This window comes from Euwallacea fornicatus, chromosome 4 (assembly GCF_040115645.1).
Source record: "Euwallacea fornicatus isolate EFF26 chromosome 4, ASM4011564v1, whole genome shotgun sequence".
Taxonomy (NCBI): Eukaryota; Metazoa; Arthropoda; class Insecta; order Coleoptera; family Curculionidae; genus Euwallacea; species Euwallacea fornicatus.
The window spans coordinates 5,018,772-5,038,938 of record NC_089544.1 but is presented as its reverse complement, the minus strand read 5'-3'; the positions used below and the strand labels follow the sequence as shown (position 1 = coordinate 5,038,938).

Below are 20,167 nucleotides of genomic sequence, written 5' to 3'. Positions count from 1 at the left end.
CTTGAACAATTTTATTCAATTACGTTCTTATTATTGTCTCTAGTTTCTTCTTGTTATTGCTTTTCTTTATAATAAAATAAAAACAATCAACTCGGACTCTAGTCAAATACAAGAACTAAAATTTTCGAATGTGGGGAATAGATTATTTTACTCCAAACATCCTCAAGTATATTTCGATCATTTTAATGTCATTTCTGGATGAAGTCCGCTTCCACATGAGATAATTTACCTTATAAGCCCTGATTCTATGAGAATATGTCAGAATAAGAATTAAATGTTTGGTAAATAAAATTAGCAAATGAAATTCTTTTACCGATCAACCTTCACAAAAATTTCGTTCCCATCCGCACAGGTTGCTATAGAATCAGGGCTCTGGAGGATCCAACTCGAGGGAATTAGGAACTTTTCCGTTTTTTTAGCAAACACGAATGCGATGGAAAAAATTCAAATATGATGGCAAATTCGAAGATTTCAAAAGTGCGCACTGAGTGCAGTAAAATTATCAACGAATGCTAACATGTTACTATGCTGAAGGAATTTTTAAAAAGGTCTGCCATGTTGATGTAGTAGGGCTCACCATTACAAGTGCCTGAATACGCCATAAAAAGCTAATAATTTGAATTACGATTGCTTTTTACGCTTTCCTCAGTTTCGCAACGCTCTAATCAATAACTAAATTAAAATATTTTGATTTACATGTAAAGTATTATAATTTAAATTTAAACTGAAATCCACATTATGCTTTCAATAAATCTAGAATACAATTAGTGAGAATGGAAATGTGATGTGGATGTATTTTGGTGAAAACTCTCAAATCCTGCAATATACCGTCAATGTCCAAAATCAAATGAAAATTGGTCATTTTCAATGCACTTATCAGAATCCCTGCTGGCAAGAAAAATTTGGAACTCAACAAATATTCAAAAGTCTCACTAGCCTCGCCATAAATACCCTTCATAGTTTCGAACCACTTCTGCCTCATGCAGTAGATTAATATTAAGATTTCAAAACACAATGGCCGCAACAGTTCCTGCTGGCGATACTCTCTGATGAAATTTTCGAAAAATATGTTAAAATCATCAAAAGCTGTACTGAAAGGTAGCTTGCAGTCGAGCGTCTTCAAAATTTCAAACTCCATCTGTAATATGGCTTTCTGATTGTAGTTTTCCCGGGAAATTCTCACCATAAACTTTTCAACTAAAGACAGATTCAAGTCGCCACCTCCTCCGTAGTATTTGGACATCATAAATATAACTACACAAACTACAAGGAAGGGGTCTTCGATCTTCTCCTGGCAGAGATTCTTTAGGTGGATATATTGCTCAGTTACGTCCACAGTCATGAAGAAAACAGCCACGTTCTGGTTGAAAGTGTCGCAGGCCAGTTTTATAATGCTGGTAGTTTTCTGGTCTAAGTAAGGCTGCCTGCAGAGCTGCGCATCAACTTGCATCTCAAACAGCCAATCGCTCAATAGAGCGTTCTCAAAGTTGTAATTCATATTTGAAAAAACAAACAATTAGGAATTTATTATAATACAATTTATGATTAGGACGACCTAAAATTATTTCAAATTTTGGCACCTTTCGGCTTTGGCGAAATATTTGACACTTTTGGCATTTTTCAGAGATAGTTGGCCTCCGAATAATTATACTTGTATAGGTGCGACTTGGCAATATTGGATGGTAGAGCGATTTATGCCGTTGATATTTGAGTGAAATTGTTATATACATCGAAGATTTAGTAGTTTAGAAATTTTAATATTATTATATTAGAGTTAGTTAAACGATAATGACGAGCAAGCTTGCAGAGTTATCTAGGAATACAGCACTGTCCAACGAAGTTACTACTACCTTTTTTATAATTGCACTGAAAATTAAAATACATTTTCTACACTTACCTGGTTTTGTTTTCACTTATAGCAAAAACACATTTATAGGTATTGTAAATAAGGCTTAGGGGCACTGGATACAAATATACGTTATAAGTTCTGAAAATTCATGAATCCATTGTGTATTAATAAAAAAAAAGTAGAGCGGCTACCGAAAAGCATTGTAGTGCCTTCGTGGTTTTTATTCTGTATGTTTATAAATTGGGGGCGCTGATTGCGCTAAAGCGAATGTAGGCAGGCTATTTCCTAATGGTCGCAAAAGATGCTAGTTTTTTTCAGTTTCTCTTTCGATCGAATCAATTAAAAACTTTGACAGATATTTCAAGTTTGTGATAATGAAGTTATTTATGAGAAGTAATATTATTTTACTGAAGATGAGGTCGAAATCAGATCCATTCTTCATTATTTTTGTTGGTGAAACCATTTTCTTCCTACCAAATATCAAAGAAAATGGAATTTCCTAAACTTGAGACTCATGTTCTGGTGAAATTCTGAAAAAGTGCAGTGAGAGTACAGAGTCCATTTCTAACACAATTTGTATTATTTCATAACGTTGTTTTGTTTCCAGAAAGATATTATATACTCCTATTAAAGAATATTTAAACTTTTTCGTTTTTTCTTTACTAAATGGAGAACGAAAATTATTTTTATTAATAACTATGATCATAATGCAATCATTTTTCCTTAATAAGTTCGTGAATGGAACATATTGGTATACTAAAGGTGGTTAATATCACGTTCAAATTAGTTTGGTTTAATTGAACTTAATTCTATGCTTTTTAGAGATATTCTCAGAAACATCTTACAGCTTAGATACAGCTCTGTTTTAATATAAAAGCAGCCTTTCTCACAATGAGACCTCAAATTAACAATTGCCCTACTGGTCGAGTAAAACAAGAATCTTATGTTAAATAACAGTCTAACTTTAAATTTGATTTAAATTATTCTGTATAAGTCTAACTAAAGGCTCAATTATGCCTGCCAAGGAACAATTTAAAATCTCAAAAATGATTCTACATCCAGCGCCGCTTTCGGGCGTTTGTCAAGTACATCGGTTAAAGCAATCTTAATAATTAGGAACGGTTTAGGCTCAAACCATTTACCGGATGCACTCGACATATCCTCGACGACTACAGTTTACGATGAGTACCTCAAGTTGGTATACGTTATTCCACAATGTTTTGTCAACACTTACTTACATTGTTTAAAGATATCATTTGGTTCAAATAAAACAAAATCAAGAATAAGATGAAATGTTTATTACAATAACCATCTAATTATATAATAATGTCTTTTTCCTACTTTAAGTAAGGATATCTTATTTTGCAACACATGAGCGTTTAAACTAACAATTTCACTGGGATTGGTCGCCTTTCTTTGGTTAATAGAAAACCCTCCTGCTGAAATAATCCTCAAAGCATCATCTACAAATGGATGAAAAATTCCTGAATATTACATACTGTTAAGATTATACAGTGTATTTGAAAAGTCTCTGACGTTATTTATGCCATTTCTAAAATACTTATTTGATTATTTCAGGACTTTTGGAAGAAACTGTACTATATTTTGTAGATTTACGCACGTTTAGAGCTAAAACAACCAGCTTGCATAGCCAAATCTAAAATACTTTGACCAGCTTCAGGCAAAATATCAACAACTGTGGCACCATCAAACATTTCAATGGCATCAGATACATTCATGCATCCTAGAGCATCAATATCTCCTTTATATAACACCTCAGAAGCTTTTTTTGCCTTTTCCAGGCCCTCAACACCATGGACAAGAAGTGTCACCTAAAAATGCCTTACAAGTATTTTTCTCCAAGACAAAACCAAATATCTCACTTGTTCTGCTAGAGCTTCTTGTGCTATTCTCAGTTCTGGTTTGTTGTTATGTTTGTTCAAAAGATCACTTATGAAACCTAAGCTCTTAAAAGTAAACAATTTCAATAACTTTTCTACTTCAGAATCAGGCTGTCTAACAAAAAATTGATACAAAGTGAATGGAGATGTTTGATCTGAAGATAGCCATACAGCATTGCCTGCTGATTTGCCAAATTTATCACCCATTTCTGTAGTCACCAATGGCACTGTTAATCCTAAACTTTCACAATTTCCAATAATAATTCTTAACAAAATTAAAGTCTTACCATAAACTTGCTTTTCATAAAGCTTGCTAATTAACTCTTGCCCTGACATAATATTTCCCATTTGATCATTACCTCCTATCTAATAGCATAAACTTCCAGTAATTTAATTAGAGAAAAATATGCAACTTACCTGGAAAGAACAATCATGATTCTTAAATAAAAATGCCCAATCATAGGCTTGGAATAACTGATAACTAAATTCAGTAAAGCTCATGCCTTGAGATGAGTTTAGTCGAGTTTGAACACTATGCCTTGAGAGCAAGGTTCCCATTCTTAAATTCCTTCCTATTTTACCTATTAATTCCACTGCCGATATCTGTGAGTACCACTGATCATTATTTACTATCCTAAAAGTGACTTATAAATAAGATATGCACAAAAATTTTGGTTAAAAGTTCCTACTTAACAGGTTTTAGAAGACTCTGATCTTTCCATAAATATTTTTCGTGATTTTCAAATATTGTTTGAATATTTCTATATATTCCTTTTATGTTATTTTCTATGGAGTTTTTATGCATCTCATCTCTTTCAGTTTTTCTGCCACTAGGGTCTCCAATTTTTGCCGTTGCACCACCTACCTTAGAAAATACCACAAAACCTAGGGTAAAGAGGCAAAAACTTATGAGAACTCACCAATGCAATTGGTTGGTGACCTCCTCGTTGCCAATGTAATAGGTTGATAAGAACTAACAGATTTCCTAAATGTAGACTGTCGGCAGTAGGGTCAAAGCCTGCATAAACAGTCCTAGGTCTCTCATTTAAGATATCTGTGATTGAATTGCTGTAAAAGGGCAGAGATAATAGTAAAATTGTACAATTTCCAGGGGGTTAAGCTATGAATATATGCTTACGCTGCATTTTCAGGAAAGATATCCTGAATCATGCCACGTTCCTTTAGTTTAAGAACGTTTCTATTAGAAAAATTTCTGTGAAAATTAATAAATTTTCGGTTTTTTAAAAACTTCTTCAGCAACATTTTTGTGTGGTTATAACGACAAAATACAATGTTGTCAGATCTAACATATAAGTTGTCAAACCTACGAGAAAGATTTGATTTTTTTCCATCAATAGTCAGATGATTGTCAGTGTCAGTATCAGTTCAAAAAAATACAAAATATGATTGTTCTATATAAATTAAGATTAAATGTTTATTAAGTGTTAAAACGCTATAAAAAGCATTGGGCGAGGTTGTTTGGTTTGTTCATTTATCAGGTAAGAAACTACCCCTTTCCGCCCACTTTTTAGTTTATTTTCCCGACAATGATTCTGCTTATCTATCAACTAATCTTAATTTATAGATACCTATGCTTAGTAAGAGCACTTCCGCAGAGACTTGTTTTGCCAAAAAAGTATTTATATTGGATAAGTTAAAAAGGTGTGTGTGATTTCCCTTGACTATAGTCATATTGGTCGCTAAATTTGTTTATATATTGCAGTGTAAAATGGATGAACAAACAAGCTTCGCCCAACGAACAGTACCAACCAGCCTACATCGAACACATTGCCAATATTATAACACATGCCATATGGATATTTCCTAGTATTTTAGGTACAACTGAACTCTGCAGAAGATCAGAAAATAATACTCAGCTACTCTCAGCTTTCGTCTATGGTCTTACTTTAATTTCCTTGTTTTGTGTATCCACCTCATTTCATTGTGTATTTTATTACCAAAGTCAAAAGTATGCAATAAGAGACAAATTTAAAATCATGCATACATACATATTTTGGTTTTTAGAACACTAAAAGATATTTTGCATAGATGTGACAGGGGCATGATATATATTTTTATTGCGGGTTCTTACTTCCCATGGCTTACTATTGAACAGTTACCTCAAGAGGGTTGGTCTTCCCACATGCGCTGGGTCATTTGGATTATGGCTTTGATGGGCATTACATACCAACAAATCTTCCATGAAAAGTACAAAAAACTGGAGATTATTTGTTATTTGATTATGGGTATATGTCCAGTTCTTCCAATACTTTCTGAAGTAAGTTTCCTTTTATTTAAATTTGAATTTCCTAATTAACGATGGACTATATTTAGCATTACTTTATGGGAATGATGGAGTTAACCCTTGGTGGCTTCCTATATGTCTCAGGAGTAGTCTTTTTTAAATTGGACGGTGTGGTACCATTTGCACATGCCATCTGGCATCTTTTTGTTGCCATGGCCGCATATTGCCATTATTATGCCATTTTAAATTATTTGTATCCCTTAATAAATGTGCATTTAGGAGAATCTGAGTTGGGATCTAGTCCATAGATAATTAATTTATTTTTTTTAACCTTGTTTATTTTTTTACTTATTTTATTGACAATGAAGCTATTTGAAGATGGACTGCGCAGTTTATAAGTATATCATTAAGAGAGAGCATTTATAATTGAACTTTAAGAAGTTGCAAAAGTGCCAAACAGATGTTTTAATAACCAATGTTTATACCTATATGTGAATATCTGATTTGGCTTGGGTTAACTTCACAGCTTAATTAGTTTTCATTGCTTGATATTGGCTGTTAGGAAAAACCATTCTACTCCACGTATACTTTGTTAGGATGAACTTTAGATCTATGTTTTTTTTTTTTAATTAATTATTATGGAATAATTTGCAATTGTCAGTTTCCTTTTCACCATAATTAAGCAATTTGACACTTAAAAATTTCTTTAAAAAAACCTATAATTTTCAGCTATTATTAATTTAATTAAGTGATATGTGAAAGTGTAATTTTTATAGGAGCTTCTTGTGTTCTGAATCTGCAAGTATTTTCGTTAATATGTCATTACACCTCTGATATTGATATAGGTTAATAAAAGCTCAAAACATCGTATATGAAAATCATACATTTTTTTTTAAATACTTTTTTTATTTAGCCTAGTGACAACCGGAGAGATTGTAAAATAATTTTGTAGTAAATTTCAGTCTTTCTTTAACTTTATAACGTATATAGATCTCTTTGTGTCCTCGAAAAAGTAGCGCTAATAACAGACTGATACAGGGCACGAGTTTTCAAATGTTAATGACGCCAACCTATTTGTCTCATTTCTACACTATTATTCTAAGCTGTTTGTACCAAATTATTGTTAGAAGTGGCTGATTTTACATATAAATTTCTGTTTGCATTTTCATGAAAAATAATGGGATACTAAAATGTAGATTCATTTTTCAATATTCAGAGAAACTGTGCATACATCAAAAAATGTTTTTCTATGACCGATAGTTTATTTTAATACCAAAGAAAATACAGTTTGTTGGGCAATTTATCCAAAGTTCAGGAAAAATTCATGACACTTAGATACATGTTATATTGGAACAAAGCATTTTGATTTAGATTGAGATACTTTCTGCGTACAGCATATGTGTTTGTTATATCTTGAAATTTCTAATGAAAGTGATACATAATGCTTTATAATACATAATTGTCTATGAGACGTCGTGAACCTTACTACTTAAACATGTTCTATACCGTGTACATAGACAAGTAATTCTAGTATAGCTACATTATAAACCTCACGTACCTCGTCGTGCCAGTATATAAAAAACTCCCAAAAAGTTATTTTTGTCATTAACTAGATGGGAACCTCCCTTGACAGATTTTATTTGCTTTAATTTAAAGATACTCATGTTTTATAAAATATAGACGTTATAGGATGTTTATTAGTACATTGTAAACATGGTAACCTTAAGGAAAATATGTACTCAATAATTATATTTTAAAATTCGTATTTTATTAGTGATTTTTAATTTTTTATAGCAATTGTAGTATTATACATACAAGAACCTGGATTTTTTAGGTAGAGTTCAATAAAATTATTGTTTGATATTATAATGCTACAGACTAGCAAATTAGTTAGAAGTTACAAAAATAAATTTAGAAATTCATAAAAAATGTCATATACAAAAGATAGACTTTCCTATTTAAGTTAGAGCTAATTAGTCAAAAAAAAAGAAGGCTGGACGTCAGAGCGTCTAAAAATTTGTTCTAAAGGCCAAATTATCATGCGATACGAATGTGGGCCCGCCTGCACGGCCAGGATTCCCCTTTCGGTCCTGAACGGTTGGAGGCCCTAACGAATTCAACCATCTGCTCCAGTGGACAGTCAATGCAACAATATGACCGAACTTTTCGACTATCCTTATTTTATTATGACTCTTAATAACGTATTGGACAGATGCAGATAACTTTAACCAACTATGTCGGTGCACAGAAGCGGCAGACTGAATTCACCATTTGCTAACCGTAACCCGAACCATGTGCGAAAGAAAAACGCTCAACCAAGTATCATTTCTGTGTCCAAATATTTGTTAAGCCAACTCTCCAAGCCAAACTCGTTTAATTACAACATAAAATCCACTTCTTAAAATTTAGTTCTATTTGGATACGGTTAATATTCTCTTACTTTTTAAAATAAGAGTTATGTTAGTGGTCAATAAAATTATGTTATGCTTATAAAATCAGGTCGCATAAGCCTTCCACATAAATTATTTTTAGAAGAATTCCAAATTAAATGCGAGATTAAGGTAAAGAGAAAACTATACTATACTATCCAAATTTTGTAAGGGCGTAATGAGCCTAGAATATTCAAAGTGTCTCCAATAATTACACCCATTACCTCTCTAATGGCACATATAGTTATCACAGAAGATTCAGTCAGCCTTAGACCTTTGATCCAGTGACTTTACGTATCCACCCGGTATATTGGTCTGAAATATATTTAAAAAAACACCATAACGGGTGAGCTTATTTTTAGAGTATTTAGATAATGGTGACGTTTTAATATTTTAATTAACGTCTTTCTGTTCATAGATCAAGGATATTGTTTTTTATTTGATGATCCTTTTTCTAAAAAGGATAATCAAATAATATATTATGAAAGATGTATGAAATAATTATTCAGGACTAGTTGTGTACCTTAATTTTAAAATCAATTTTCAATTGTAGCCTAGATTATTATGGATAATAAGAAGTACTAACCACGTTGTACCGAGAGATTAGCATCAGTTCGTATTTAAAACAAAGGTTTACAACTGGCATTTTTTAGTTTTATTTATACACAGTATATAAAGAAATTATTCCTCCTATAAAAATATACAATATGTGCTAGCAAGGATTTTTTTTCAATGCAATACCCGCCTCTTTAACGCTTAAAGAAACTGTAAAATAAAATTTTTAAAAGTTTGAAATGTAACACCTTTTTGTTTCGGAAACGGGGATTTTAGGAACATGGTTTTTGTTGCAAGCTATTATGGTTTTTTAGTTAATACTAAGATAAAAATCAGAAGGGGTTAGATTCAGGGAGCGAGCAGGCCTCATACGCCTAAGTAATTAAGCAAAACACATTATTTCTGGCCACTATATTTCTGAATTTAAATTTGATTTTTAGAAAACTAAATTTCTCAACTTGAGGACACATTGTGACGCATTAATTATAGCTTTTTATTTATTATTCGTCTAATAAAATAATAGCTCCCTTTCTCTTTTGTCGATTATAAGCGTTAATTTTTTTAAAGAAATGCAATCCCTCTAACCAGGAAAAAACTGTATTTACTTACGTGGGTGATACTAAAAGACAATATCCCCTAGAAAAGTGAGAGAGGATTTATAAACGACACCCGACCTGATTGGATCCGGGCTAAGTGAACAAATATGGCGAGCAATCGACACAGAATCCAAATTAATGCGGACAAACAAAACAAACCCTGACTTTCCAGGGTGAGAAAATGGTTTTACGTGCCGATATGCAGAACCGATTATCTAATCTTAGTAGCTACATTATACGTAGGGACTAACAATAACTCGGAGATAGGATGCATTATAAGATATTGAATATTGCAACAATCAATCTTCACAAATTAAAAAAGGACTACCCACATGAGTACCGTTAAACAAACCAGTAAAGAGCATCAATTGTATGTAAACAAATCCTTCATAAAACTCCAAAAATATTAACTTCCGATCGACGATGGTTTAAGTGTTGTTTGATTATCATTTAGGTTATCACGCAATTTAATACTGTTTGTTGTCGACTTTTGGTTATTTGCCCTTTACCTGGCACTACTCGAAAACCTGGAATCGCATATGGCTGATGGAATGAAATGGATGTTTTGTCAACAATGCAAAACTGCGTCACTGATTTTCATAATGTTTAGAACAAGGTAGCCTTCCCTGTACGTATAGTAGCTACATACAGGGAGGACCAAAACAATATAAACGTTCATTAATTTATTTTCTGTTCCATTGACGAAAATTAAAAATATATATTTATTTTTGGTTATTTTAATTAAAATGTTTAATTTAAATGTTAAATAAAATATATTTACATGCAAGATGGGATTTTTTTGCGCTTACACAGACGTAGGTGTAATGAATATTTAATAAGGTGGAGCAGGTGCATCCGCAAAAAAGTGATTTCACAGTCACTACGCTCAAAAATTAATTTAAGAAAAATCGTTGAAATTGAAAATGTATGCTATATGTTGTGTTCGACTTACTTTTAAAAACAGAAACCTCATGTTTTACTCAATTTCTTTAATTATCTATCTTATATTATGGCTATTTATGCCCAAATTCATGATCTATCTCTAGTATCAATTACAGTCAATAGAATTACCACAAAGCCTATTTGCTGACAAATGGCCATTTCGTAATTTTATTACTTACTTGATGTATATTATACCTATTTTTATATTAACGTTTAAAATTACAAACTTAAACTGCCTCCATCTGAAAATAAATTTTTAATTCAATCAAGTTTTCTGAACAATTGAACTCTAAGATTTATTTTATCTAGATCTATTAAAATTAGTCTTTAACGACCATATCCTGACACAGTTTTCTCAAATTTAAACGCCATCCTCGTCCCTCATGGCTCCATTATAATTACTCTATCTCACACATGGAACGTCAAGCGGGTGTTCAGTGTGCCCACTTACCTGTAGCTATCAGGCGTCGGGGCGCGGGGCGTCCCCTTCTGTATAAAAGTCGAGATTCGACAATTTGGGGACACATTTTGTCTCCCGATTTGGCCCAAATTTGGACACCATTCTGTGTCACATCAATCTGTTAAGATGAAACCAGGCAAAATGTGGTCAGTAGCTGTGGCGTTAGTGATGGTTCTGACAGTCCTGACTTTCGGACAGGCTGTGACCAGGGAGGTAAGTAAATTTTTTTTTAGTGTAGAATTCCAATGAAGTCATCTGAGCTGACGCAATTTAAATTTATTTTAATTCGGAAGTTATGACTGCTTTATCGCACAGTCTTTGATTTGATTAGAAGCTACGTTACGGATATCATAACTTTTTCTCTGATGAACGGCAAATTTAAAGCAAATTTAAGTTCATATATAAAAGTGGAGCAAGGTTATTAATGCTTTAAAAACAATAAAAAAACGAAAGCTAGGATGTAACAACCAAGTGTGATAACACAGGGTATAGCTATATCTTATTCAAATAAAATCAGGAATTAAATTAAAATTCATTAGAGTGCAATTTTATTTTACTACAGCAAAATCTGATATTCACTGCAATACCATTTATTAAGCTAAAACTTTTCATGACCTTAACGTAATTTATTACAATTCAATGTTGATATGTTTCTATTGAATAGTCAGAAGAGATATTGCAAATAGTCTTAATTTGGCTGACCTTGCTGAGTCGGCTTTATAAGATCTTGCCCATTGAAACCATGAATCAACAGATATTGCAAGTTCAAGTTCTGTTTTAACATCAAACCAAAGAAAAATAAAAAAATAATAAAATCGTCTGCCGTTAATATTCCTCTTATCGCGAGTAAATAATTAAATTCACTCTTAACTTTAGCTTGGCAAATGTACTTTACTTTATGAGGAAATCTATGAAAATGCTCCACAAATGCATCAACGTATATGCTTTTTCAAATTACCGCATCCCTTCCAGGGAAGTAATATCCCTTAAAATATTAAAACGCGTTCTAAAAGACAGGCCAAAAATTACATATTATGCACGCTAGGGAAATGCGTCCCTATTTTGCGAAAATATAATGTAAAAAAATAAATGGAATTTTTGCAGACAAGTGTGGTAGGGTCGCCATATTGTAAATTTTTTAAAAAGTCCTTAGTGTTGGCTTATGTTTGTGGATGTACTGGATTATTAACATAATATCAAGCTGCTTTATACAGGGTGGTCCAACAAAAAATGTGAAAAACGCTCAGATCCGTCCATTGTTGATTCGAGGGCGAAAGTTTTTTTACTTGAATTTTAAATACTTCAACTTCAACCCCTGGTCAGAGGTGACAGTTACCCTCAAAATTTTCATTGGGAAGAGGCGTCGGGGAATACCCTATTTTAAGGGTAATTGTATTCTGGTTGTAACTTCCAAGTTTAAAGTTCCCTGCCATTATCGCCGTTGATATGAGAACTTGACAAAGTCTGTAGGGAAAAAAGCTTTAAACTAATAATTCATTTACCAAAACAACTGCAGGCTTCAATATAAGGGCAGAAAAACTTTTAAACGTCAGATATCATTGAATCATTTTGACGGAAGTAAGTTTTGCCTCTAATTGTATGAAGCATTAATACCACTAAATTACACTACGAATGTTACGTAACGTAAGACAACGTTTTGAACAAAATTAATTTTATTGCATGGAAGTAAATGACGGTCATTTGCATCATTTAATAAATTGATTAAATAAGTAATGTGAGTACTTTTTTTGATTTATCCACATTTTTTAAGAAAAAAAATACAAATAAAGGAACGTAACTTTTTAAATTCGAGGAGTAAAACACGTGACCGTCAAAACAATTCAATGATATCTCACATTTAAAGGTCTTGCTACTCTCGTCATTTTAAAGTCTAAAGTTCTTATTGTGAAAAATTAATTGTTAACTAGAAGCTCTGTTCCCCACAGACTTTGATAGGCTATTATATCAACGGGGATCATGGCAGTGACTTCAAACTTGCCCATTATAATCAGAGCAAAACTACCTTTAAAATGAGATGTCACGCGATACCCCCTTACTATTGAAAATTTTGGGGGTAACTGTCACCCCTGTTCAGGTGTTGAAGTTGCATGGTTAGAAATACAATTAAAAAAATCAACATCTCGCATTAAAAATTAACCGGGTCGAACGTCTTTGCACATTTTAATTTAAAATTTTGAAATTATAGGTGCAAAGTTTTCGTTAGACCACCCTGGATCGCTGCATTAAGTTATTTAGAAAGTTAATTTGACTTTCAGAAAACAAACAATTTGTATCTCTAGTCCTGGAGAGTAATATCTCTTATCCCAAATTGCTTATGCATACATACGTATACGTTAAAATTTTGCAGCTTGAAGTTAACTAATTTCCATATTCCTTCCAAGATAAAATCTTTCATTCCACCACACACAACTTGAAATTATACTCATATGTAAATAAAGACGGATCCACCGGCCGTGCAACTTTGGAAGATTAACCTTTCACTACTTTCTTGAAGGGAGGTAATCAATTGATCAATTATCGTCCTGTCAGCATTTCTTACCTTCTAATCTGACTATTTTTATTTCGCATTTCTCGATATTTACTATACATTGATGATAATAGCCTCAATAACTGAATGTAGGGCACACGTACTTAGGGGGGCAAATTGGCAGATGTCTCGCGAAGAAATGACAGGAAATTGATGAGAAATAGAGACATTTCCCTAAGGTGCTTTTATTGTTTATATGAAGATAAATATGAAACTGCCAAAAAATAACACTAAGAAGGTGCGAAAAATGGTACTTTCTTAGTGTGATTTTTTACTGTCAACAATTAACGCTTCTGAACGAATTTTGACGCATTTCTGGTTATCAATGAAAATAATAATTAACAACCTAAAACAAATAAGAGAAAGAGAAAAGCATTTTTTTGCCTTGGATTTTTTGAAAAAAACTGATTCAATTATTACAGAGTTTTAAAAGGGAGAAACTGGGCTAGAAGAAACCCTAAAAAGGATTAAAAGAGAAATTCTTAAATTCTAAATCAACATTATTAATTTTATAAACATCTTCAATACTTGCAACTTAGAACTGTTAACTTAAGGTTTCCTAATTTTTAAATTGTGTTTGACTTAGAATTAGTGTGTTACCGATAATTCTTTACTTTCACGAACTTTTGATACCTCTACATTACATGTTTGCTTGATTAAAAAAAAACAGTATATATTATAGATATTTAATGGAGTTTGATATAACTGATATTTGTGTTTGTTATACTTGCAACCCCGATGTGCCTCTCAAAACTTGAAAGTATTTTTTGTTGAAAAATTTAAAGACTAAGAAATACACATGTAATGCTTTTCAAATATTTCCGTTATTAAGAGCTAAGTTATTAATGTGCTGTTAACTTGTCGGTAAGCTAGTGTCCACAGAAATATTGAACTGATGCCTTGATATTGGTCAAATTCTTAGTTTCTATTGAAGCCAACATGATAAAGCTTTAACAGAAAGCAACTCCTGTAGAAACCAAAAGCTTATCAATAAAACTATCTTATGAGCTTGATTTTAAGGTTTTTTGTGACCATTAAGTTAAATTTAAAGCTGACAACGCATTAACAATTTTGCCTTAAATCGATGAAACAAAAAGCATTATATATTTCTAATATAAACTTAGAACCGCCGTTTTTTCACCGCAAACTCCCATTTAAACTTTAAATAATACCAAATCGAAAAACTAGTCAACTAGGCAAGAATAAATTTAAATTTGAATAAGTTATTTTTAGAACTGACATTTTTCCATCTCTTACAACGGAATGTTTTTAATTTAACCTTTGGTATCTTATCTTTCATAATAACGAAATTTTGAAATTAATATTATTTCATTGGCTTGGGAATATTGTCTCTCGGCCGAAAAATTTAACTAAAATTATAAAAATGCACCTTCGCCAATTTGTCAGGACTGAAAGAAAATTTATATTATACAACTTTCACTCAACCCCTGTTTTACGCCAAACATCTAATATTTTAGCATGGCTAAAAACCTTTTTCATTTCAAAGCCACCAAAATAAAAATGTAAATTTAACTCGTGTAATAGGTATTTAAAATTGGACTGGAAGCATAATCAGTTCCATTACAGAAATTATATATCATAATTTTTGTAATTTTTTAGATTACTACAATCTACATGGGAAAATAGTATAATAAATTGTTTACTAGGCATTAAAATCTATGTTAATTGGGCTAATGTTGAATATGCTGGCATCGAATATAATAGTATTAAATGTTCTAAACGTAAAAATTGAGTAGTATGAGTATTTAGGGGAACATATTTTAATAAATATACATTTTCCCATTTAAATTTAAATCGATTTTGTAAATGTTTTGCTTCAGACTAGAGAGTAAATCATTGTAGTAATTTCTCACCTTGAATTTAAAAACAGCTACAACTTATATACAGTGTTGCTGGACGATGTTCGGATAAGTGAATATATTTCACGACACCCCGTATTTCATATAATGTTTTTCAACTATTAACAAGTATTTTATCGATTTGTTTCAGATGTACCACTACAAATTAAGAAACTTAGATAATATTAAAAGTCCTAGTAAGTATTACAGTGCATTATTTGTTTCTCCGCACAAGTTGTTTGTTGTTTACTTCCGTTTCTTGTTGTCAATTTTGGTTGCTTCTCTATAGACTGTTTGTTCGTTTTTTGGTAACAATTTAGTGTTTTATTATATTATCAAAATTACGTATAAAATTGGAATTAATTTCTCAACTTTTTGAATCCTTCCAGCAATGTGATGTGCTCGTTTGAAAAACATCAGGAGTCTACGGGTAATTGAAGGGGGAATATAAAACTGTGAGCTAAAACCGTAAAGTCCATAAATGTGCAATTTTACTTAACAATTGAATTTTATATCAGTTACACCTATATTACACCTAAAAAAGAAAATTAGAAATTAAATGTGCGGGATATTTTATCAATGCAAGTTATATTAAAATTTTTTAGTGTGGATCCTTCAACTATAGAAACAGACATTTAAGAGCTGCTTATATTGCTAATTTATTTTAAATATTCCATCCTTAACTCAATGGCAGACTTTCTTACGTATTTATGTATACAAGGTGTTCAAAATATTTATGCCCTGCCAACAACCACGTGGTTAAATGGCTCTATAATAATGTCCCCGCGTTCTTCCGTTTTATTAGCTGCTTTTTTAATTTTGTAATATTTAATATAAAAATCACCGAATTTTGCACTGTTGGCATTTATCAGACATTAATTCGCGTAACCCTATGGGATTGCGAATTTCCATGAAAGAAAGAGACCAATCAATTCATGGTCTTGGATTTAATTTTTTTTTTGAATTTTAATTTTTTGGTAGGAACTTTAATGCTATTCCAGTCGAGCTATAATTTCCATAAAAAAAAAACAATAATTCATTTTTGTTCCCATTAATTTCTGAAACTGTCTTTACTACAAAATCGTTCGGTCATATTTCTTTGACTTAGAAACTTCACGAGTTTATTTTCTATTCTTGTGTGGGAAAGCTCACTTTCCTGTATAGGGTAAGTTGTATCGTAGTTGTTGTGTATTATGACTGTAGTTGTTGAAGTTGTCTGGGCAAGAGGATCCGGTGCTACTTTGTAGCTATTAATATATAGGGTGTTTTAAAACATGTGTCAGAAAATGAAGGGTGTGATTCTTTGGCTGGTTATAAGAAAAAAAGTTTCTATTAATATAGGTTCGCAAACGTACAGGATGTTGAAAACAGTTCTTTTTTTCAGTTTTTTGAAGATATCTTAAAAATCGTTTAAGATATAGAATTCAGATCTTGCACACCTATTATCATTATTAATATTAGTTACGTTTTGAGCACTACTTCAATTTTTTTCTATATGCTAGAGGAGAAGATTTTAGGGTTACGCGAGATTTTTTTGCTCCTAATTTCTACGCCACTGGGAAAATTAGCATTTTAAAATCACAATAATTATTGAAAATGGCCTCCTTTTATGGTAATGTAACCTACATCTTAGCAACTGACGTACTTGTTCGAAAATGTCCGGACTGTTTCGGATTGTATTGCAGGATACAATAATACGATTCTTCAATTCTTCGACAATATTAAATGGTGCAGTGTGAACTAAAATATATAAGATCTGAGGAGCCAAGCCTGTGATCCATTTGTTGTAATTCTAAAATGCAAATTTTCTCAGTGGCGTAAAAATTGGGGGCAAAAAAATCTCATACACCTTAAAATCTTCGCCTATGGTATATGAAAAAAATTTAAGTAGCCCTCAAAACGTAACTAATATTAATGCTAATAGGTGTATAAAATCTGAATTCTGTATGTCAATGGATTCCTAACATATCGTCAAAAAACTGAAAAAAAAAATTGTTTTATGATACCCTGTATCTCGAAAACGGTGCGTTCTCGGATCCATGTTAATAGTAACTTTTTTTTATAACGAGCCAAAGAGTCACACCCTTCATTTTCCGACATGTGTTTTGAAACACCCTGTATAAAGTGACATTGATGGCACTGATTACTCGAATTTACTGTGAAATTTTTCATTAAACAGCGCTGGACTTCCCAACACATCCACGTAGAAGTATCTAGAAGCTATTTTATAGTGTGATGAAACCTACAGAATAACTGTAGCAACAATAACATTTTATTTAAAAAATCTGCAAGTATAGCTGCATATTTTTCATGCGATGTACAAGGCGATGCAAACATATTGCGAAGTACTTAAATTTGCTTCATTCGCAGATTATAAAACATCTTTGAGAATATTCAATATCTATGAATTGTTAATTGAGTACGCGATATTCTCGCGCAAATGGCAAATTAAAAAGAAATCGAAAAAGGTGAAGCATGCAACCCACCTAGACCAGGGAAAGAGTTAATAAAAAGAGGTGAATTAATTTTGTTTTCACACGTTGTATGTGAAATTCATACTTGTGGATTCGGGAAAGTAGAAAGGACTGAACATTGAATTTTGCCAAGCAAAATTTCATTACGATTTAACTCGTATAAAAAGAAAACACCCCTTGTACTAACGGATTTTCTGGACACATTTTCCAATAAAAAATTCAACAACTAATTTTCAAGTAGTGGAAAGTTAGGTGTTGTAGGTAGTATACCTACTTAAAATCGCGAATTGACCGAAAATGGAGTTAGATTAAACTTTCCTTTTTACGTGTGAAAAGTCAAAAGCTTCTCCAATGGGGGTCAACTAATTGCTTTGGAGTTTGAAACAGCATCTATAAATTGGTTCATTTATATGACTGAAAAATAAAACCTAAAAGAGATTAGTCTTAACACTCGATCGACATCCACGGGAAATGACATGGAAATGTCAACAAAGGAAAATCGGCACTTTAGCAGCTCCATTATGGAAATTGGAATATTTCAATTAAAGCCCCATGGCTATTTAAACCGATTTTTAATGATACGTATGAATCTGCATAAAGTCTTTTATCAACTATGCTTACTTCAATAAGCTAAATTGCCTTTGTAAGTCTCCATATATGCTTATTGTATAATATTGATTCATCAAAACAATCTCATTTAATTGCTTATAATACAACGTGTCCGTCAATCTCTTACACAACCTTCTGTAAGTATTGCATCCATACAAAATTGCTAGAGAAATTAACTGAAATGTTTTATATAGATCACTGGTTTTACCTCAATGCCAGAAATGTGGACCATATTGGAGGAAAGACGATAACGGGCAAAAGTACCATCAATGACATAGGCGGAGGGAAAATCTTGGCATACAGAACCGTTGACGACATCGGAGGTGGTGACATTTTAGCCTCCAAAACCCTAGATAACATTGAAAGAAATATAGCATCTAGAGCAATAGATGGTATTGGAGGAGGGGGAATTCTAACAGCCCGAACTATAGATGATATTGGAGGAGGTGGAATTTTAGAATCTAGGGCTATTGATGGTATCGGAGGTGGTGGAGTGTTAACTGCTAGAACCATAGACGACATCGGGGGAGGTGGTATATTAGCATCCAGAGCTATTGATGGTATTGGAGGTGGTGAAGTGTTGGCCTATAGAACCATCGATAACATTGGAGGGGATACATTAGGATCTAGAGCAATAGACGGTATTGGAGGAGGAGGGATTTTGATTGCCCGAGCTGTAGATAATATTGGAGGAGGTGGAATTTTAACATCTAGAGCTATTGATGGTATCGGAGGCGGTGGAGTGTTAACTGCCAGAACCATAGACAACATCGGTGGAGGAGGTGTATTGACATCCAGAGCTATTGATGGTATTGGAGGTGGTGGAATTTTAACTGCTAGAACTGTAGATAACATTGGCGGGGGAGGCGTATTAGCATCTAGGGCATTAGACAGGATTGGTGGGGCTACTTTGATTGGAAGGAATGTTGACCATATTGGAGGCGGAAGTTTATTACTAGCAAGGGCCATAGATAACATAGGTGGTGGTGGAATTTTGACCTCCAAGAAATGAATGTGTCAATAAGAATCTCAGGTCAATATGTTAATTATAATTTTAATAAAATTACTTTTGACTTGCCTCATTTAATTCCTGCGCTCATACCAACAGCAAACTTTAACTTGATTAATACCCTAAGCATCAGTTGGATCATATTCTCTAACTTCAGGCACCATAATTATTACTTTTTTCATGTAATATTATATAGTATAATTATAAAGCATAATATTATATACTTTTTTATTCCCCCCGCATAGGGAATTTTAAGCATGTATGTTCCCGAAATGGCTTCGTCAAAAAGGATAAGTTAAAAAATTTTAAGGTTATTCAGTACTTATTCAAAGTTCAATTGGTGTTCAACTTACATCTTCATCAGGCATTATTATTAACCACATTTTTTTGTGTTAAGAACGCGAGTCAAGTTCCTTACTGTTAGGAGGGAGATTTGGCAGGAGCTGTATCGGAGAAAGGTGTCTTGGAAAAAGATCGAAGACTTGGCATGAAGTGCAATTCAGGCAAGCCATTTCTTGTTCATTTTCACATAAATTTACACAAATTTTATACTTCGTAGCCAACAAGTTCCTGACATACTTAAAGGCTTCAACATTTTCAATGGGGTCAGCCAATCATTCTTGAAGAAGCTGGCAACTAACCACATTGCTGGAAAGGAAAATAGGCAAAATAATCTTCAGTAAGTAAAACT

General features: G+C 32.6%; 3 protein-coding genes across 3 annotated transcripts; 1 reads left to right on the top strand and 2 right to left on the bottom strand.

The window, feature by feature from the left end:
- Positions 1–233: 233 nt before the first annotated feature.
- LOC136338813 (uncharacterized) lies at positions 234–1,582 on the bottom strand. The gene has a single exon (XM_066281535.1). It carries the CDS (start codon positions 1,496–1,498, stop codon positions 737–739), a length of 762 nt encoding a protein of 253 aa, XP_066137632.1. The 5' UTR covers positions 1,499–1,582; the 3' UTR covers positions 234–736.
- Positions 1,583–3,132: 1,550 nt separating this feature from the next.
- On the bottom strand, positions 3,133–5,053 carry TyrRS-m (Tyrosine--tRNA ligase, mitochondrial). Its single transcript, XM_066281529.1, has 8 exons — positions 4,889–5,053; positions 4,671–4,818; positions 4,440–4,615; positions 4,168–4,384; positions 4,038–4,116; positions 3,733–3,986; positions 3,471–3,681; positions 3,133–3,312 (listed from the first exon to the last, which is right to left on the bottom strand). The coding sequence occupies exons 1-8, from the start codon at positions 5,011–5,013 to the stop codon at positions 3,149–3,151; spliced, it is 1,374 nt and encodes a 457-aa protein (XP_066137626.1). The 5' UTR covers positions 5,014–5,053; the 3' UTR covers positions 3,133–3,148.
- Positions 5,054–5,099: 46 nt separating this feature from the next.
- Positions 5,100–19,695, top strand: LOC136338817 (uncharacterized). The gene is made up of 6 exons (XM_066281541.1): positions 5,100–5,249; positions 5,336–5,412; positions 5,474–5,719; positions 5,776–6,028; positions 15,536–15,585; positions 18,729–19,695. The coding sequence occupies exons 2-6, from the start codon at positions 5,342–5,344 to the stop codon at positions 19,477–19,479; spliced, it is 1,371 nt and encodes a 456-aa protein (XP_066137638.1). The 5' UTR covers positions 5,100–5,249; positions 5,336–5,341; the 3' UTR covers positions 19,480–19,695.
- Positions 19,696–20,167: the final 472 nt, after the last annotated feature.